This window comes from Hippoglossus hippoglossus, chromosome 18 (assembly GCF_009819705.1).
Source record: "Hippoglossus hippoglossus isolate fHipHip1 chromosome 18, fHipHip1.pri, whole genome shotgun sequence".
NCBI classification, from domain to species: Eukaryota; Metazoa; Chordata; class Actinopteri; order Pleuronectiformes; family Pleuronectidae; genus Hippoglossus; species Hippoglossus hippoglossus.
Genome location: NC_047168.1, coordinates 12,600,726 through 12,622,774, shown reverse-complemented (window position 1 = coordinate 12,622,774; position 22,049 = coordinate 12,600,726). Strand labels below are relative to the sequence as shown.

The following is a 22,049-nucleotide window of genomic DNA, read 5'->3' as shown; positions in this document are numbered from 1 at the left end:
AAAAAACATTTAATGTAACAGAGGAGCCATGAGGAGGAGGAACATGTTGCACAGCCTGTCATGGTGTACACTGCCCCCTGGTGTTACTGCACCGAACCGACGGAGCTCACAATAAGCAACAAAACTCAAAAGACAGACACATTTTTATTCATCATTTTTTTAAATCAAACACATCAATCACTCGCACAGGGAGCAGATATCGACACGGGAACCTCTACGTTAACTACAGATCACTTTAGTTTCACACCGAGAGGGAACAAACCGGATTCTGACCTTTAAAACACGCAAGCAAACATCTAATAAACCTATGAACTCTGTACGACACCAACAGCTCACAGTCCAACACGGAGAGAAACTACACACAGTCATTTGCTTTAAGGCTGAATGCATTCGGTAGGAGAGGAGCAGAGGAAAGAGAAGTGATGAAACATGAGTAAGGAGGAGGAGGAGGAGGAAGAGGAGGAGGAAGATGTCAGTGGAAGCAGATCATGGCACTTGCTCACAGATGTAAACTGAGCCAAGGTGACAGGACGTTACGCCTGTCGACTCTCGCTGATCTGCACTGGTGCCGTGACGAGAGCGGCTGAGACTGAGGGAAGCTGGTGGACGGATTCCACGCAGGAAACACAACAAATAAACTGAAACACTTTTTCTGTCCCACGTTCTTTCTCTGTACTCCCGCTCCAAACCGCTGCATGTGTGTGTGTGTCTGTGTGTGTGTGTGTGTGTGTGTGTGTGTGTGTGAGACGAGGACAAGCAGAGAGATGGTGAAACAACATCAGGCTCGAGTGAGGGAACAGGACGGAGGCGTGAGAGGCACTTATGTCGTGTGTGTGTGTGTGTGTGTGTGTGTGTGTGTGTGTGTGTGTGTGTGTGTGTGTGTGTGTGTGTGTGTGTGTGTTTTTCGGAAGGCTTCATGAAGTTAAACAAAATGTTGATTGGACCAGCTGCTTTCTCACAGGGAAGAAAAATCCACCAAAAATATGGGTTAATAGATTAATACTTTCAAACGTGTATCAGGATATTCAAAATAAAACTCGCTGACCTTAATTGTGTTCCTAAGAGCACGGTGATGTATTTAAATATCAGATTTTTGTTCTATAAACTCTCCAAAACAAAAAAAAAGACTTTTAGAGCTCAATAAGAAAAAACATTTTGTTTAGCGTGTGTCATCAGCAGTCGATCTCAGATTCCCAATAACAAGAAAAAGTCGCTCCAACTAGAGACGCTTTATTTTTCTTGGTTTATATTTTTGTAGGTGCAAATCTTCACATCCAGTGTTTGGGACTAAAACTTAAAAACTAAGCAGATGTTTTCAGGGCATGTTGGGATAATGTCCATTAAAACCTCTTACATGTGAATTCAAGCTATTACTATTATTATTATTACTATTATTATTATTATGAATTGCACAGTTGGATTTGACTTTAAATGCAAAGTCGCCTGCAGTGCCCCCTTGTGGTGAAGCTGAGACATTACAGGCCCCAGCACTTCCTCTCAGTTCATCTCTATTTCACCTGGGATGTGCAGATGTTCTTCTTTTCGGGTCAGTCTCAATCTTGTAAAATTCACAAACAAGACTTCATGAGGGATTCACTCTTCACACCAGGAAACGAGACGCAGAGAGAGGGGGAAGCTGAGGCCGCACGGATTTAAAGAGCACTGCTGCCCTCTAGAGGATGAACGCAGAGTAACAGCACAGGGGGACGAGGATGAAGAAAGTTGGAGGAGCTGCAGAAAGAGAAGAGACAACACGTCTGTTCAGAAGCTGTCGGTGATGTGGAGAAAGCAGAGGAACGTCTTTGGATGTAAATGCTCTCAGGTCACAGGACTTCCACTTCCGGTGAGGTCCGCCGATGAGCACATGTTGGGATGAACACGTGTGTGTGTGTGTGTAGATGTGTATCGTCCTATGACGGCAGGTAACTGTGTGTGTGTTAGCGTGTGTTTGTGTACTTCCGGTGGGAAAAGGGGAGCAGGAAGTGGGGGTTCAGTCGAATCCCTGCCAGTCGCTCTGTTCGGAGTCGTACTCCAGCTCCACCCCGATGCAGCGAACCCCCTCCAGCAGCATGGGGGTGCCGTGGTGACGATCTGGAGAAGAGGCAGAGACATTTTTAAAACCTCATCGTCATCAACCCCATTATAACCGAGAGGGAAACTCCGAATCCCGCTGAGGCCCAATGGTCAACGTCACTAGATTTACTTTATAATGTATGCTTCAAGAACTGTAAAACATGCATTGGTGGTTCAGTGGTAGAATTCTCGCCTGCCACGCGGGAGGCCCGGGTTCGATTCCCGGCCAATGCAACTTCCTTTTATCTTTTCTTCCACATATTTATAAACACGTATTAATAACGTTTTGACCAACTGTAGCTTTCTATTGTTTAAACTTTAATATATAAATATTTAATTCCAATAAACACAGTCCCAAAGATATTAATAAGCTTAATATAAAACAGAGGGAACAAATGAAGTGTGGGAGTTAAACTCAAATGTTGAAGGTTAAATTGAATAAAATGTTACTTGAGCTTATTAATATCACAACAATAACTTCAGTAAACGTCTTTTATATTAAAACACTGTAAACGTTGTGTGTTCAGAGCAGATTGTTTAACACTGAAGTCTAACAGAGATCAGATCTGATAGTAACGGTTCAGCAGTGAATCATCGGAGGCAAATCTTAATCCTTTGATCTGGCTGCCGTTGAGGCCTCAATTACACACAGACATCTGGACAGATGTTCAAGCTTTGCTCCGAGAGTAAAAATAAACCACACAATGCCATTCGTGCTCAAACACACACACACACGCAAACCTATAGAAACATACACGTGTTCTCCTATATATTTTACGCAGATGGAAACGCCCCCTGATTCTCCATCTGCCGACACGAGAGCCCGGCAGCTAATGGAGTTTCACTGACACCGATTTAAGTGGAGAAGATGTAAATTAATTAGAGGCTCTGATTAGAGCTTTACGATGACAGAGAGCAGCACAACAGAGCTACAGCGTCAGAGAGCAGGTTTGTTATTGTTGCAGAAGAGCTTTCAGATCTTTATATTTCCATCCACTGAAAAACTATGTAACAGCTCTAAAGCAATGATGTAACAAAATGGCTGTTTTCATTATTAAGAAACTGTGTCTAAATAAAATGGAATATTCTTCAAGGGTTGTTGATGAATAAATTGTGAATCTGAGGCTAAATGCAGGCTCACCAGCAGGAGGCAGCAGTGCACTACTGAAGGTAAATTCAGGTCTGTCAGTTTCTCCTTTAGAAACTATAACAGGCAGAGATGACTCGTAGAAAATTTTAAAAATCGTTGATTGTTGAGACTTGTTGCTATTTTGTTAAATCAATTTATGATTCATTCATTCATTTAGGTTTCTGATTTGTGAAGTTTTGTTGTTTTTCTTGGATTCATGTGGTAGTGAATCGAGTATCTTTGGGTTTTTGGACTGTTTTTATTTCCAGAAATGAAGCTAAAATATTCCAGATACGAACTCTGACAAATAAATAAATATTTTTTTATGAAAAATAACCCTTGAACAAACATTAGTGTGTTAAGAACTACCCAAAGTGACAGAAAGCATCTTTGAGAAAAAAATATTTAACGTGTACTTTGACTTTTATGTTGGTGCATGTCACATTCACTGAAATGGAGGATTTAGATTTATGACCTATACTGTCGCTAACCACCAGGTAGACACTTGGACTTCACTTATAAATGACATATATATATATGGCTACAGTATAAAATACATAAAAGTAATGTTATCTAAGTCTTTGGGCTTGACCGTGGTGCAATATTCCTGAATAAAAATGAGATCATCTCCACTTTTATTGCTAAACGTGGCCTCACCCATGACTCTGGCGTGAACCTTGACTTTGACACACACGTCCTCGTTGGTCTCGCTCAGCAGCAGCACCTCCTCGCACAGAACTCCCTCCTGCTGGGCCATGTACTCGCACGTCACCTTCAGACCTCCTGGAAAACACAATGAGGAATCACACAGAGGAAACAGACGGATTAGGTTACCTCACTCTTGTATGGACGAGTTCAGTTCAACACACAGGAACAAGTTTTCTTTGTCTCTCTGTGTGTGACAAATGAGTAGAACACAGATCAGACTGATGCTCAAGAGGCCACCTGCAGGCCAAAAGAATCAAATGTCAACCTGATGAATGATGAATAAATACAGCTGACTGATGTGTACACAATCACAAATACATTGAACACACACTTAGACAAACATAGACGTGCAGCTGCCACTTTTAATATCAGCTGACACACACAAGACTGCAGTTTTGCAAACTATGACACAAAAGAGCACGAGGAGTTCACCAAGGAAAAGGGAACAATGGAAGAACTGCAGCGGCAAACTTTGGAAACCGCTTTAAAATGACGCAATAAATTCGACAAAGAGCCTCGAAGCAGAAGAGATAACTGACAAAGTTGTCGAGTTCATTGTTGTATTTGTTTTTCAAAAGAGTTTAACCTGAACCAGGCCAAAAAACAATGATAACAATCATCACTTCCATAGAAGGTTAGTAGCATACAGCTGTTAAAATACTTTATATACTGTAACATCAGCCAATATGAAAAGTCCAGGTATCGTAATCGGTATTGGGAAGAAAAAACCGTATCGGAGACTCACACACATTCAAGTCTGAGGTTTTTAGCCTTCACAGGTGCAAACAAGGAAGACATACGAGAGTCAGTTTTAATGATTCCTCAGAGACGGCTTGCTGAGCCAGCACTTTGAGTGAACTGTCTGATGCTGTCATCCTCAGCCATCTGGTGCAGCCTGTAACTCTGCTGCTGAGACGCACATCCACTCAGATCTGCCTCCAACAACAAGAATCACACGCTGAACTGGTTTTATATTTGCATATTAACACTCTGAGTTACCGTTGCACTGCCTTGGGAATATAACGTTCGTTTATATTTTGTAAAACGAAGGTCGTATGGATGGAGATTTGTAGACGAGGCCTCGTTTTCCACGTTCGACTTGTGATCTTACCCTCTGGTGCAGGTGTGATGTCGGTGATGCGGAGGTGCGGACTGGGCACAGGCGCTGGACACACATCCTTCCCCAGAGCTGGGACATCGGGCAGGTTGAACACTATTTCATATCGATGCTGCGTCTTCAGGAAGCCGACCTAGATTTAAATGCAAAGAGTCGAGTCAAGTAAAGACTTAGAAACTTTTAGGAAATATAATGGCGTCTTTCTCCTTTCTATAAATGGACTAATAGGGCCGCACCATAGGGAGAGAGGGGTGGGCCCATAAAGAAGTAATGGAGAGAGAGGGATTCATACAGTTGAAAGCTTGGCCTCAGATCGAACTCTATTAGTCCAATACAGCTCAATAAATACAGGATGAATGATTCATGAATAAGTAACTCTCATAAACACAACGCTGCTGCGCTGAGGTTTCCTTGAAGGACTCGTCTAATTGAAATCATTACTTATTTCTCTGGTGGTTTTAATCCCCTCGCTTCAACCAGATCGCCAATTTTTAGCCTGAGGGGAAATAAAACCTGAACCTCAACTTCAGCAAAATCTTTCTGTAATACTAATCCCACGTGAAAAGGTTTGTCGGCAATTCAAGATTTTAATCTGATTCATGGCAACACCTCCTACATCAGGCTGCAGGGGAAACTCTCCAAGAAGTGGGAAAGTTCAGACTTTAAACGTCACATAAAATTCAGACTATATTTTCAAGATAACAACACAGAGGCTGTATTTATTCACTGTCCATCTTCAAATTGATGAACGCATGAGTTACGTAATCCCGCTGCTTTTACTGCACACAGCACAAAACATACAATTCATTGTACCTATAAAGAAGAGGACAAGAGAGAGAAGCTGCAACAGAGAGGTAGAGGTGTGAGGACGTAGCTGCCTTGAATTTAACAAACAGAAAAATTCATGAGGGGGATTTTCATCACAGAGAGGAGCGAGGGAAGCCTCACAGAGGAGACTGGATGAAAAGAGAGAGGCAGCGAGGGAGAGGAGGAGGAGACAGCGGGGAAGTGCAGGCGAGGAGAGATAAGCCTAAAGCCCCTCCAGCTAGAGAGCGACGGCTCCGGCCCCACACCCCCCCCAGGTTGGAGCGATGGGCAAGAACTGTGGCTGGAAACAGCAATAAGAGAGAAGGGGCAGAGGGAATAGTGAGGGAGCACTGCAGAGAAAAAACAATAACCATTCTGTGAGCGCAGCCCCACACTCGTCCACACACTGTGAACAGCCTCCGAAATGTGATTTAATGGGAAACTAAAAGTGACAACTGATATGAAACATGTCATTTAATAAGCCAGTATGAAGTGATTCCTGTTTATGAGTCTGCGAAACTGTCAGAGAGCGACACACCCAGTTCATCCGAAACGATTGTGTAATTCTCGAGTCAATTTGAAGGGAAGTACCACACATTTTATGAAGTTGTGTGTCACCTCAGTTCACCGAGGAGGTTCATTCAGTGCATGTTCAGAGTGGAGAGGACGTTGAGTTATTATTGTTGCTTTTTCCGTCACTGCCTGTTCGTACAGGCTCTTTATGAGCTTGTATTCTTTAGTTCTGTCTCTCTTTTCAGTTTCTCTCTTGTCATGTTGTAATTCCTTATCCGAGGATGCTCTCTAGGACCGACTGGAACAACAGTATCAGTCCATGGATTGTCACTACAAGCCCTGCTCTTAAAAAATACATACTGCAGCTTTAAACTACAATTAAAACACCAGAGTAGCCTCTTTAAATCTCCCTTTTCTTACTGCAGACCAGAGTTTCCTGCAGCCAACCACATATAATCCTGTTACTCGCAGTAATATGATGATCGAGTGCATGCAAACCTGATACGGTTCTGCAGCGTGGTTGTGAAAACTCATAAGAACGGCCTGTTCTGCGTCACTCACAGTAATGATCATTTAAAAAAACGTGTGGCCTCTGCAGCGACACGTCTGCGGCAGATCTCCGCCGCACTGACAGCTGCTCATTTCCATGTCCTGAAATCACGAACAAGAGGGAGCACAAAGAAAAAACATTATCTGCTGCTGCATGACCCCATCTGTTTGTCAAAGTCTCATAACCTCCCTGAAAACTGCTATTCATACAGCTGTTGTGTGCATGCCGCTTCCATCCCACGCACTCCCACCTCATCTTTGGTCTGCTGCCCCTCCACCCGGCCGTTTCCATAGCAACACCCCCCCCCCCCCCCCCCCCTTAGCTCCATGATAAGCCACGACGCCAGGCTGGCAGTAGCCCGTGCCCACTCTCAAGTATGCTTAAAGAGCTTTGAGAAACACACACGCACACAAAATTAAAACGGGCCGCTCTGTAACTGTGAAGGCCAACTTTTCAGTCCATCCACACGTGCACGTGCAGCGTTTAAGCAAATTGATTTGGCTGCGAATAAGTTTCAACACTTGGAGAGGCTTCGTTACACCGAGCGTGTTCAGAACTTCCCTCTGAGATTCTGGTGCGATGGAGAAACTGTGGAGGAGGAAAAGGTCGACTGAAAACTGAGAGGCCCCTAAAGGTCTTTATTTGGCGTCAGTACATGAAGTTCTTCTCCTGGCAAAGATTAAAATGCTAAAACTAATTTCTGTTCCTGAAAACAGTTTGCTGAGTCACATATATGTATTGTAAATACATCATATAAACCAAATAAATGTACCTTTAAAACCTTCCGGCCTGATAAATAAAATATAGAAAGGAATGAGAGTCCTTCGTTAAATTGACAAGCTAAAGTGAGCAGGTTCAGTTTATTCAGCGACAGTGAAAGGGACACAACATGAGTCCTTGTGGTATATTGATGTAAAAGATTCTAGGAAGCACTTTGTCGTCAGGTAAGACATCTTTTCAGAAATGGTTCAGAATATGTGAGCTGCTGCAGATGCACTTTATTTTCTGTGCACGACACTTGGACAGAAAGAAATCCAAGGCCTGTTAGATAAATCATGATGTGGCTCCTCTGCCTGGTGCATAAAATCCTCTCAAACTTTTAGATCAGTGCTCTCGAGTTGTTCCACCTCCTCCATGTTAGTGGGTGGGACATGGACCAAAAAACAAAAGGATAATGAGAGAGAGTTTTTCCACAGGCTCTGATTTCTACAGTTTATGAGGTTATGGAGCATTTGGCACCTTCAGCTCCTGAGTTGAGCACCTCCGGGGGTTTCACAGCCGGCAGATGAGAAGCCTGATATCATTGTTTTGGGCCTTTATAGCCGACAGAGGAGATTAACAGTGATGAGAAAAGACTTTAATCTCCTCCTGGATGTTTCGCAGATAAAAACCAAGGCTCACGAGGAGACTGACACACTGGATCCCAGAGTTACCTTCTAATGTTATATCCACCACTTACAAAGACTGTAACTATGACCAATTACAGTCAGTGGTAATGTTGTTACCTGTGTCACATGGTGTAACACACCGCCGGCACACAAACGATTACAGAGCTCGCCCAACAACACCTCCATCAATGTGTTTTATTTTTACAGCTCAATTCGTTCATTTTCACCTTCAGAGTTAGCGCCCACGTTCATCAAATATCAATAATCACCTACACGTGTGACCTGCACCCATTGGAAAGTAGTAGCTGTCAATCATATGGTATCCGTGCCCCCATGCATCCTGGGCTTTCTCGTCTATTTGACTCTAAATGGATCATCATTTACTGAATGAACATCATGCTTTAGTGCAGAAGACTTGAAACTGCAGATTGAGACATAAACTCTTTAGGAAAATGTTTACTGACGCTATAAATCGAGGGAGAAGTTTCAGGCACTTTGGTTTCACTTTCTAAACCCGGACTCTACGTTAATTTTTTTATACAGTCTATGATTGAAGCTTTATTATTTGAATCTCTGGAGTTTTCGCTTGAAACTAAAAGTGAGGATAGGTCGATAGAAACAAAAAGAAGTTACTGTGTCTAACATCTATCCACTTAGTTTTTAGAGGGAAAAGCAAGAAAACAAGTCTCATTCATTGGCTATCAAGTGTGAGGCTGTTGCAAGGTCAAACAAACCTTGACCATGAAGTTGCCGTCATCCTCTGGAGTCACCATGACAACGGAGTCATGCAGCTTTTCGTCGAAGTGGACATGAGACGGGGCTCCGGCGGCGGGGGCCACCTCTGAGAAGCGCACGCCTCCTGACTTCGCACAACCTGAGAAAGAGGGAAGAGGGAAGAGCCGGCGAAGGTCAGACTTGGACACATGGGCACTCACACTACACTACTCCACACTACACTACACTCACTAAAGGGAGAGAGGACGACGTGTCAAACCGCCGCAGTCGACTCCTTTCAGTGACATAATGGAGTGTACATGCAGCAGAGCACTTTACAATCACTCAAACCTGCTCCTGGAGACTGAACTGAACACACATCGTATAGTGTTCAATGCTTTTATCATGGAAACATCGCTGAACGACAGGCAAAGGGAGAAAGAGAGGATGAGACAGGGAAAGTGAGGCAACAGTTGAGGAAGAGGAGAAGAGTCAAGTAGATCTGCGTCTACACGAGTATTGAATGGTTTCTACTCTGACCCTGCACCAGGTTTAATGAGAATTGGTTTATGCGTATTCTATAGATGCCATGTTCAGTGTTGCTTTGCCCTGTGAGACCGGACATGAACACATCTCAGTCAGAGAAGCAACAACAAAAAGGACGTAGTTGTGATCAGCTGATTGGTAATCAGCAACGCAGGCAACAATGCTCAAGTGCAGACGTCATGGCTGCTGATTGGAGGAGCAACCTCTGAAGAAAGGATTGTAATTATAGCAACATACGACTAATTACACACACACACACACACACCCACACACACACACACAAACACACACACACACACACACACACACACACACACACACCCCCCCACACCCCCCCCCCCCTGCAAGAATCGTCCAAAGAGTTTCCATGAGAAATGACCTTTATATTCAAATGATGAAGAAGGTCCAGTGGCCACAACCGTCTACTAATAGAAAATTAACCATTTCAAAAGTCGTGTGAGTGTAGAAGAGGTCCAGTTTTTACTTTGAATTGTTTACCTATCTGCTCTGCTTCCCACTCCTCTGAGGTCTGGAGAACGATCCTCAATAACGAGACCCGACGCCCTTCCAGCTGAAATTCAGACAAACTGTCTGTTGTCTCAGAAAACGATTATTTTTTGGGGAGGAGTGGGTTTATTTGGAGAACAAGCTCCTGCTCTCTCACACTGTGCCGGAGAACAATAAATATCAGCATGTCTCAGCGTCATCGGAGAACAGTAAAACCTAAAGGGAAATAATATGCTCAGCTTGAAAGCCTCAACCTCTTTAACCCCATTATTTTGACACAGAGGCTCCACAGAGACAAGGAGGCATTGAGGACTGTGTGAAGTTATATTACCTGGGAGAGGAGAAATTTGACTTTCTCAATTTGATGGAGTCGGAGTCGTCTGTATGAATTATTCAGCCGGCAGAAGCGGAGCCTGATCACAATCAAACATTTATCTTGAAGATCAAACCGATAAAAACATGATGAACTAATTATTCCCAACAACAGCACGTGTTTTCTGGGAGTGTGATTAAATTAAACATGTCTTACTCTTAGTTGGAAAGCAGGAGAACGATATATGCAGGTAGAATTATATAGAACTAATCACACCCCAGTGTGTATATACTCCAAATGTCTAGATACATTGTGGTTAATAATAAAGACACAATCCTGTTATGCATAATTGCTCCAGCCCATTTAAATGAACTCATATACTGACTTTATGTCCCTGCATTATAAGAAACACAGGCCACATCGTCCCACGTGGGCGCAGTTCCATTAAACTTTTATTCAGACTCATATTAGAGATTAGAAATCCTTCGCTATCAGCAATGTGGGTCACAATAATGAGTTCAGGAGTTACGTCACGTTCCATATGTGCAGGATCACTGGGCAGGAAATAGAAAGTGGGACTGAGGAATGCTATTTGCAGTCTGAAGCGCAGAACACCTTCAAGAATCGACAAAATCCCTTAATCAAAGCTCTAGTATGAGATATATGTTAGATGTGAGGCAACTTAAAACTGAATTTATTATGGTGCAAATCTCTTCCATCACAGATCAATGATAACTTCTCGGGGGGGGGCGGATCAAAATATCTGAAAATGAGTCTTCTTATCTGATTATGAGCTTCATTTAAAATCAGTCTTTTCCTAATTAATATATCCGTAATTTAAATAAAGTGATGCCTGCTTATAAAAGATACAGATGGTGGGAAAATATATGAAACTTATTTGATGCACTTTTGAGTTTTGTAACATACGTTGAGTGAAAATATAATAATAATAATACCTTCAATATTTTAACACCAAACAACGATGTGATTATTTAGTTGTGATGTGTTTTCTGAAAAGTTAAAGCATGTAAACCTTCTATTTATAATACAAATTAAAATTATAAACCTGAATATGAGCAGAATATTTCATAATCTTTCAGGATATTTGAAAATAAAAGCAGCAGCCGCACAAATAAACACTGGATTGGCTCCGAGTGGAAGGGATGGAATTTAAGAGCATCTCAAAACACCACGAGAGGTTGAATTTAAAAATCACACGCAAAAAAAAAATATTCAAAGATGTGCCACATAACCACATCGTCCATGATTTGATTCTGGTCAAGGACCTTTGTTGCATGTGCACTTCCTGTCTTGTCTTTTCGAATCAAATAAAGAAAGGAAAGCTTATACAAGGGTGTGTTTCTCCTTCTCAAGAGGAAAAACTCTATATGCAGTCTTAAAGCTTCAAGGTAACGATTTGATCACAGGACCTAATAATAATAAATCATAATAATTTGTAAAGCGCCTTTCAAGACACCCAAGGACGCTTCACATGTGTCACTAGGGACAAAAAGAGAAAAGACCTGTTATTTCAAGTTACGACTCTAAGGTCTATAAGAGGCTTTTTACGTGAAGCAGAGAAGTTCTTACAATGGGGCTCGGTGACTATAATTACATTCACTTGGCAAATACCCGGCTGGATAATGACAGGCTTTGTGAGGCAGTCTATCAGTAGTTGGAGTAGAAAGGGGACATTATACCATGTGAAGAGATGAGACGTACGCTTGTAATGAATCCACTGTTAAAAGGAAACTCATCAGAAGCATGAACTTAACGACTCAGCTTGGGTCCCTCACAAGGGAGAAACATCTCGATGGCAACGATGGTGTGTGTGTGTGTGTGTCTTCAGAACAACAACTACAGCCTGACGTGTCTCAACACATTCTGCAGAACCAAGGTGTTGCTGCTCTGTTTTTCTTTCAACCTTATCTCCAATGTTCCTCGACAATAAAAAGTGTCACAGTTTTATCTGTTTATGTTATGAAGATGGACGACGTACTGTCCAGAACTGAAGACAAAATATCCAGGGATTAGAAAACTGCCATTACTGCATTGTCGGGGTTGCATCCTTATTTTTTCAATACTCTCTTAGCACTGACCTTTGCTCTTTTACTTTCTATTTGTATTAAGTGTGTACCCTCTCACTCACAAACACAAACACACACACACACACACACACACAGCCAGTATCACAGCTGTATAGCAGAGACTCTGGTCCAACCCTTTGTGTCGGGCTCATTATCACAATGCTCTGCTCTGTGGCCTTTTAGTTGCCTTTGATAATCCCAGACAGAGCAAGGACACACACCCAGACTCACCCTCACAGTGGCTGCAGACCCACAAACAGACGGATGCACGTGCACACGCAAATTAACGTGCACACACATGCACCACCCTCCTGAACTGGCTTATTTCAGATTAATCTGTCTGTTTCTGTCCCTCCGCTAATCTATTTGTGAGTGTCTCTGCTTTAGCTCTGCTGAAAATGACAGTTTTCTGTCAGTTTAAAAGCCAGATTCTCTCTGAACTCTTGATAAAATAAAATAAAACTCTGAATGTTTGTGCAGGAAATACGAGACACGTAGTTTCAACAATGATTGACCACAGATTGATTGGTTTCGATCAATACAGCTGAACTTTTTTAACTCCTCTCTCAGCTGTGCCATCATGTGATAGCTTCACCAAAAAAAGACATTCTCCCGAAACGTTCCGAAGGATGAAAGGAGACGTGCACGAGGAAGACATCAATGAAGACGTCAACAAGACAACGAGATTTAAGAGCTTTTGTTCATACGGGCTGTTCTGTAAACAATAACACCTGATTGCTGCAGAAACAGAGGTTTCCAGGAGATGTGACAGTCCATGTTTGCTGTATGAGAGTTGACAACAATTTGTCAGTATTTTCAAAAACCTTTCCACGTTCACATGCCAAAAAATAAAGGTTTTCAAAAAGCTTAAAAATGTGTTTGTGTTTTCCACAGCAACACATGCCTCCCTCTCCCCGTAAAAAAATAATGCTTCAAACACTCTTCCTGTGACATTTCAGTCCTCCTGAGACACAAGAAAATACAGTTTTTTAAAAATGCCATCAGCAGGAAGTCAATACAGAGGCTCCCTTTGCACCAGCCTTCATTCGGTGACCTTATCAAAAAGGACAAAGGGCTGCGGAGCGGTCCTCAAAGACAACAAGCACCCTTCACTCCACTGGGTAATAGAGGCGGCTTATTCATGATTATGATTAGGGCTTGTGTTGTCTTGCCTGCCTCATTTCCAGCTTTTGAGGAAATAAATTTGCTAACCTCAACAACAACAACAACAAAATCTGTCATAAAGCTGCTGATATTGACTCGCCACCACTTACACACTGTTTTCCCAAGAAACCCGACTGACTGAAGTATTGATCGTGAATTTTAAATTAACCACGTAACCTTCCAGGAAATCCTCCAACTCGTCTCACTGGTGAAAAGGTTAATTTGAGGTTCTCTGATAAATGATACCAGTTGTTTTTGCTCTTTCCTTCGATGCAACAGTGGATCCCTCCTGAGAAACACTGGACCACGATTAAGGAAGTCTAATTCACCCACAGCAGATTATAGGATAGAGCTTCAAACATTACGATCACTTCCTGGATCTGTAAAAGAGCTTATATGTGATGGAACTAATCCATCCCGTGCACAGGAATGTAACAATTCCCTGTACGTCATGCATCTGTTAACTTTTTTATGTATTCCTGTAAATCACTGCTATCAAAACACAATACAACTCAGGATAATTGAGTGTAGTTGATTCTGGACTTTCAGATCAGATGTCAAGAGAAGTGATGAAAGAATTAGGAGGAGACTGAGGGTCGAATGGAAATCAGATCTGGGCTTAACAGCCGGTTGGTTTCCTCTCTGGGGGTCAAGACTTTGAACTCGGGGAAAATGTCCTGAGAATTGGGTTTGCCTTGGACATATGAAGAACACAGCAGGAGATTGTCCCAGTTTTTTGTCTGTCGCATGTTAGAAAAGTTCCAGAAAATGTCGTTTGTTCTCACATAAACCTCCTGTAGAAAATTCCAGGAAAATACCCAGTTCAGCGCAGGTCTGAAAGCAGCTTTAAGTCCATTTGTGCAACCATTTTTCTAGCCTGTGGGCAACAGCTCTGAATTATTCAAGACAAACACAGACCACTTGATCCTGGGACACACACATTTTGATCGTGGGTTAGTCTTGGCTATCTTCACGCTGAATAATAAGTCGTGTTTGTCCTGTCTGTCTCAAAGGGTTTCTTCTGCTTCCCAAATACCAAAATGTTTACGAGAACATTTAAGTTAGTGAACGTCACAGTAATTGCAACAAGCACTGAGTATAATAATGTAAACTCACTCTTCTTTGCAGCGGCCATGTCACGGGAATGGGTCCGGTACAGACACACTTGGACACACGCTGTCACAGCCCGGTCATCTCAGCAGCGTGACCTCAGAACGACCCCTGCAAAACAAAGTTAGGATGGAGAAGACAATGAGGAGAGATGCGTTTAGCACCGGACGAGAGAAGAGAGAGACGGATCGAACACAATGGGCAATAATTAAATCAACGGAGGAGCAGGAGAAAATAAGGAAGGAGGTAAAGGTTTAATGTGAGAGAGAAATAAAATGGTGGGGGAGGGAGGGGAGGGGGGGGATAACCGCTCGCCACACAGTAAGCTTCACTGGGTGTTTTCACTTTCTAAATCCACGACCCCAGGTTAGCCTGTATTTCAGCTGAGAGGGCAGCTGTGCTGTAATAGTCGAGCCACGAGCACCAGAGACTCCCGACAGAGACTTCAATTAAAGGAAAAACAACAAAACAGTCTAAGAGGATTATCCAGGGGCTGAAGCTGCTGTTCGTGGGCTTCGCACAGATGGAGAACGTTCATCACATCTCCGGGAGGTGCTTCATATATATATGGAAGTATAGAAAACACTCAGTATATTTGTGCACGGTTCAGTTGCATGATAACAATGTATTGGCAGCAGATAAGTGAAAGAGACAGTTCGGGTCAATTTAATCTGCTGTGGAGATAATAAAGCAAGAGAGCACTGTTGTTTTCAGGCTTTACTGTCGTTACACAACACGCTCACTCTGACAAGTTTCTCCAAAGCTTTGACTTTATATAATTTTAAAAACCAAGGGGAAAGTGTTGCATGACCTCAAATTACTCAGCACATTTTAACGCTCCCCAAGTTCGAAAAGCACACACACGGTGTTGTCTGGTCTCGGATGTGATGAATAATGACAAGGACATTTTCTTTTGTGGAAAGAACATTTTTTAAAAGATTTTTGATTTGATTGTCTCTTCATGAATTTTTCTTTTCTTTTTAAAATGTATTTGATTATATCCTTTTGGTTTCTGGATGAGTTGTAATAACCGACCCTCTCGTCAAGAATCACCAATATTTAGTATATTATAAACTTTTAATGTCATTTTTTCCCTTTCAATTAGAATTTGGTTAGATTTTGTGAACAGTCTTTGAACACAACACCGGGGGGTAATATATCAAAGCAGCCAATTTTTGACAGATAAATTGAAATGATCAGTAGTCTCCACAGGGAGGAAAACCAATAACTTCAATAGAAATAAGATAAAAATAATAACGCAGCAACAACACGAACAAATAAGACCATCAGATTACCGAAACAGCACCGTAAGATTTACCAATGACCTTCTCATGGCCTCAGATCCTAGATTTGTCTCTATATTTGTCCTGCTGGATCTTAGTGCCACATGTGACACCATAGATCATAAGATTCTGTTACAGAGACTGGAACAACATGTAGGGATTAAAGGAACAGTACAAGACTGGTTTAAATCGTACTTATCTTCCAATTCTTTAACAGTAACAAAGACTCGTCCATGCACACAACAGTGAGTCATGGAGGTCCACAAGGTTCTGTACTTGGAGCAATACTAATTGCTTCCTTAAGGCGACACTTTCAGAAAGCACCACGTACATTTCCATCGTTACGCAGATGACACCCAGCTGTATGAAGCCTGATAAATCTAATCACCACTTCAGGAATGTCTTAAAGACACTAAAACCTGGATGATGCAATACTTTATACTTCTAAATTCAGAGGTTTCTTCCAGTTAATGAGGAACCTTTTCCCTTTTCCCTCCCTCGCCACAGTGCTTCCTCATTGTGGAAACTGTTGGTTTCTCAATAATTTTAAGGTCTCAACCTTACAAGTGCCTTGAGACAATGTATATTATGATTTGGCACTAAACAAACACAATTGAATTTAATTGTATTAAGCTAAAGAGATGATCCTCATGTATTCTGCCATTTACCTACTTCTTTATTCTCAGGCTTGATAATAAATCTTATTCCACTACAAACATATGAAAAATCAGATGCGGCTGGTGTAAACAGGGTCATGGAAATGCAAACTGTGCCAAGTCTGCTCTTAAAATTCAGGTGATTCTTTTCTTTGAGGGTATTTCTGTTAAGTGTTTTTCTTTCACAGATTTTCTAACAGGAACCTCCCACATCTGTGAGGCCAGTGACCCCTAGACACACTTGTGTGACTCGTACGCGAACAAAGACGCAGCAAACATAGTTTGGCTCTGGAACACAGGAGGGAAGAGTCTCGCTTTATGGACGATAACAAAACTCACAATGTAACATCCACTGAGAATAGTTTGGAATCAGAGGCTGCTCCGTTTTTAGCAGTGTGAAATATCAGAGCTGTTTCGACATTAATGGGTCGCTATGATTAGAAAACCACTGATGGGATTGAAATGTACTCACACCCATCTGTGAGAGCAGTGGTGTGACACGTACAGAACGTCTTACTGGATGGAAGAATAACTGTCTTGTATGAATCCTGTTACCAACAGCTCCCCCTGTGCTCTGTGCCACAGCTCACAAATTAAAATGGTAGAAGTCACAGGGGACTAGCAACAGGTACTCGTCCCCGGCTTTTGAAAAGTGATTTTCTTGTCTCTGTGTGAAACAGGAACACGCTGGGAGTGAGAGGAAACACAACTTTCACTATGAAGCAAACATTACATCACTGCAGTGTTAACCCAGTACAGTACAGCTTTACCAGTATCTATTTATTGTAGCAGACAATAAGATGTGGGCTCTTTGTTACTACGGATGAAGCAAATACCTGATTAGTGGATTGACAAAAAAAATTGAATTGCCATGATCGTCTTGATCAATTAATTCACGTAATTTTTCAAGCAAAAATGCCAAATACTTTTTGCCTAACAGTTTGTTGACAACAATAAGTAATATAATATTACTAATACATAAAATAGCTGAAAATATCTAGATATCAAAATCTTTCAATAACTGCAGTAGTGTCAAAGTATAGTGTAAGAATAATCCCATGTATAAATACCACAAAATGAAAATACTCAACACAAACATGGGTTTATGATCTATACTGCAGTCAGCCACTAGGGGACGATCGAGACGTTTTGGCGTCCAGGATTATATACAGTCTATAAACTTAATTTATAACAGTTTGTTGACAATAATTAATATAATATTAATTATATTGAAAATAACAGATAATGACTAGTTATCTGCAGTGGTGTCAAAGTGTAGTGTTGCAATATTTCCATGTATATAACACAATAAAAATAAAAATACTCCACACTCTACACAAATTTGAGTAAAATATTTGTGTAAGTGTATTTAGTTGACTTTCCGCCGCTGGATAAACATAAACTAAAAGTCACATTTTTACCATTAAAGATAACAAGAGTAAACACAGCACGAGCACCTGACTCTGTCCCGAAAAAGTTACCAAACGTCAAATCTCCATTTCTCTGTTCTGTTGTTCTTACCTTCGTTCCTTCAGGGCAGGAGAGAGTCCGCGTGTAGAGACGATACAAACACTGCTCCTCTGTGTTTGTGTGTGTCTGTGTGTGTGTGTGTGTGTGGACAGCAACAACACCAGCAGCTCACTACACGAACACACACTCCCTCTGCTCACATATACACTCACCCTGCTCCACCACTTCCGCATTCGGTCACGTGGTTTGCCCGCGTCCCCCTCCTAGTGTTGTTTATAACCTTTTGTATTTATGATGATTAAATGTAATAAATGTTTCTGCAGGTTTGCACTGAAACAACGTGAATATCGTCCCTCTGGGTTCTGAGCAGATCGACGCTGACAAACAGCAGCTGATGTCAGTGAAGCTCCGGTTCCACACACCGGTGCTTTTATTATTGTGGGGAAGTGACGCCACCTAGCTGTGAATTGTGCGCATTGAAGATTGTATAAAAACTTTTCTCAGGCCTCGGTAATACTTTAGAAACACTTTATTTAAACTAGCACACTTTGCCTTTGATGTGAATTGTTATATTTACTTAATTAAATGATCTGAATTCTACTTTACAATCAAATAGTTAGTTAGTTATTAGTTAGTTAGTTATTAGTTAGTTAGTTATTAGTTTGTTAGTCAGTTATGCTTTACCCTAGATTAAAAGGGTCATATCAGTATAAACATAACATGAATAAATTACAGAATACAGCAAAAAAATATAGAAAACAATCATCACAAGTACACAGGGATTAAAAACACTTAATGACATTTGTCCCATAATATAACACAATGTAACACGATAACACACAATATAACATAATATAAATCAATGTAACATAACATAACACAATAAAACACAATGTAACACAATGTAACACAATATAACACAACGTCACAGAAAGGTTTATAAAGTTTTTTTACCCAGCAGCCCACGGTCTCCCTCCGCTGCTGCTCCTGGACGCAGGATGAAGAAAGTAGACCCTCTTTGTGTCCCACTTCTAGGACATGAAACTTCCTCCAAACGTCTCCTGGAGATTAAATGTGTCCCTCGACTTAAAGACGGTTTGTTTTCAGCTCGTTAAAACGCGTGTTACCTCCTGTGTTAGATCCGTGCGCACCTGGAGGCAGCGGGACTCCACCCGGCGGAGGGTCGAGGATTCAGCCGCTGAGCGTCGAGCTGCGTCTCCGCGGTGAGAATGAGACTGATGTCCCACCTGATGTGGAGGATTGTCTCCGTGACAAAAGACACAGGTTTGTTTGTGAAGGACTTTTGTTTTGGACTCGCACGTGTCGAGTGAAATGAGCTGAAATGTGCTCATGTTAACACAGCGAGCGGCTTTAGCTTCAAACGGGACCTAATCACGGGTCAAATGGTGACGACTGTCGCACCAATTAAGATTAATTAAAACTCCGAGTTTCATTGTGACGCTTTTATTTGTGTGTTTTGTGTTAATTGTGTTTTGTTAACGACTGATTGGTAGAAAATGGAGGAAGAGTGAGAAGCTGAACTTAGCTAGCTTAAGTTCTGGTTCGACCACAGGTTCTCGTGTTTGGTAGGGGAGGCGGAGCTGAGGGGTATTCGGCTGCAACATGCAACTTCGCCACTAGATGTCACTAAATCTTACACACTGAACCTCTAATGTTCCAACGTAAATGCCATCGCATGTAGCAGCATTAGCTTAAGATCTTGACTTTATTAGCAAATGGCATTAGAACTAATAGTAATTAAAACTCTGAATTTCATTGTAATGTTGTTATTTGTGTTTTGTGTTCTGATTTGCAGTAAATGGAGGTAGAGTGAGAAGCTAAACTTAAAACTTAAAACTTAAACTTTGAATGTGGTCCATGTCCCAACTACTAACATGGAGCAGGTGAAGTTTATGACCTATACCTCAGCCAGCCACCAGGGGCTGCTTGAGATGATTTAGCTTTACTTATGAGGAGCTCTCATGCTATTCATCCTTATTGTCTATTAATACCCTAAATGAAAACTCGGCCATACTTAACCCGATCTCCTAAGCCTTTGCTGCATAGGTATAGAGAACTTAAACAACATAACCTTACCCTGGCTGACTTTTTTAGGTTTTTAGGTCAGATTTGTAGGTCAAATATGGTATCTTCTAACAACTCAGTATTCAGAATTATTGTGCAGTTTTTATTGTCACTGGCCTTGGACACACACCAGCCCGGCTAGCTCAGTCGGTAGAGCATGAGACTCTTAATCTCAGGGTCGTGGGTTCGAGCCCCACGTTGGGCGCACAATCTTTTCTCTTTTGTGTCAGTTAGGACCTGATGAGCTTCCTGCTGTGAGAATTTACTTCATATGTAAGAAAGAACAAAAAAACATTTTTTTATTACTGAATGACAGTAAATATTAACAACATTCTGTTACTGTTGTAATTTTAAAAAACACGTCACGGTTGCTACGTGTCTGCCACTCACACCATTTCACATCCAAGCACCTAAAACAGAAGTTTAGAAATTTCGCTGGCCCCGTTTTATTTTGAAAACTCTTGGGCTCAATAGAGTATGGACAGGCAAAACTGAGACATTTGAAAAACAATGACGCAGTCAATCGCATTTTTCGGTCATGACTTGACTCACAGAGGTGAAGGCAGAAGGTTGTAAACACTTTCTTGTCAGTAACGGTTCCTTCTCTTTGATCTGGTCTTAATTTTGAACCTTTATTGTTTCTCGTTCGTATCATTTTCTGTAAGTAAGCAACCAACTGCAAAGTAGAAAATCTGCTTCCTGTTTACACTGGCACGTACATTCCTAGTACATAATGTGTTTTCAAAAGACGCTCTCACATGCAACAGATTCATAATGACAGGTAAAGTACAGACTGAAAGACAGGTTCTTGTGCGAGAAAGAGAACTGCATTGCATTCTACTTTTGAGTACACACACAATGTCTGCATGGACGGGTACAATCTAACGTGTTTTAAATACCAGTACTATTTATTTAAGTTTAGTGGAAAAGGCTATCGTCCCTGGGTGGGCTTGAACCACCAACCTTTCGGTTAACAGCCGAACGCGCTAACCAATTGCGCCACAGAGACAAGTTGAACGCACCTGTGGTATGCATGAAGCTTTGCATGGGTGAGGTAAATCTTGTTTGCAAATTGTAGACTGAGATTGTTAAGAACAAAGCAGCCAGCTAAGGTTGCCAGGCCCGGATAGCTCAGTACGTATACACTTATAAATGCAAGGAGATATAAATGCCAGAGAAACTATGTACACAGTGTAAACATGCTTGAGAACAGTCTGAGCATATGTACAGTGGAACGTATTGCACACTAGCCATGAATTGCAAAGGCAGAATCACCTCTGCTCAGTTAAAAAGTGAAACCTGAGTGCACCTGAAGAAATCCAACTCCATTTCTTAAAGTTGTCCCTGATCTAGAGGCAGTTACACTGGCCCCAGTCCACAAAGTCCTGTGGACTGGGGTCAGTTCTCTGTATATCAGAGCTGTGGTACTCACCCCAGTACCAGGCTCATATTGTAGACGTGCTCCACTATCCTGCACAGCTGGTCAGCGCAGGACTTGAGGAGCCTGGAGCTGATCCTGTCAGGACCTGCTGTCTTTCTCGCCTTGATCCTCCTGAGCAAATTTCTCCCCTCGGCTGTTGTGAGGGACCGATTGGACCAGGGGAGATGTGTCCTCGGTGGAGGGGGAGGGGTGGTTGGGCTAGTGGTGACGGTGGTGGGGGTTGTAGGAGGGGTGGGGCAGTATTCTGGGGGTGCAGATAAGGTTCAGATTATTTAACAGGCCCGCCACCTCCCGCGGGTCTGGTGGCGACCTGTGGACAAGAGCAAACAAGGCAAGGGGCAGGAGATAGTGTGGGGGTAAATCCAGTCCACCACAGCTCCTCTCTGTC

The 22,049-nt window shown here is 42.0% G+C and overlaps 1 protein-coding gene, 2 long non-coding RNA genes and 3 other non-coding genes across 7 annotated transcripts; 3 read left to right on the top strand and 3 right to left on the bottom strand.

Annotated features, from left to right (window-relative positions):
* Positions 1-125: 125 nt before the first annotated feature.
* LOC117752218 lies at positions 126-718 on the bottom strand. Its single transcript, XR_004612004.1, has 2 exons — positions 591-718; positions 126-546 (listed from the first exon to the last, which is right to left on the bottom strand). It is a non-coding gene; the product is annotated as an uncharacterized LOC117752218 (long non-coding RNA).
* On the top strand, positions 400-976 carry LOC117752217. The gene is made up of 2 exons (XR_004612003.1): positions 400-541; positions 589-976. It is a non-coding gene; the product is annotated as an uncharacterized LOC117752217 (long non-coding RNA).
* Positions 977-1,942: 966 nt separating this feature from the next.
* c18h20orf27 (chromosome 18 C20orf27 homolog) lies at positions 1,943-21,801 on the bottom strand. 2 transcript variants are annotated; one of them, XM_034569420.1, is made up of 6 exons: positions 21,653-21,801; positions 14,733-14,837; positions 9,020-9,159; positions 5,022-5,160; positions 3,860-3,985; positions 1,943-2,091 (listed from the first exon to the last, which is right to left on the bottom strand). In XM_034569420.1, the coding sequence occupies exons 2-6, from the start codon at positions 14,749-14,751 to the stop codon at positions 1,991-1,993; spliced, it is 525 nt and encodes a 174-aa protein (XP_034425311.1). In that variant the 5' UTR covers positions 14,752-14,837; positions 21,653-21,801; the 3' UTR covers positions 1,943-1,990. The 2 variants fall into 2 exon arrangements, with proteins under 2 accessions (XP_034425311.1, XP_034425310.1); XM_034569419.1 differs by lacking the exon at positions 21,653-21,801 and adding an exon at positions 18,187-18,350.
* Positions 2,237-2,307, top strand: trnag-gcc. The gene has a single exon. It is a non-coding gene; the product is annotated as a tRNA-Gly (tRNA).
* trnak-cuu lies at positions 20,353-20,425 on the top strand. Its single transcript has one exon. It is a non-coding gene; the product is annotated as a tRNA-Lys (tRNA).
* Positions 21,156-21,229, bottom strand: trnan-guu. Its single transcript has one exon. It is a non-coding gene; the product is annotated as a tRNA-Asn (tRNA).
* Positions 21,802-22,049: the final 248 nt, after the last annotated feature.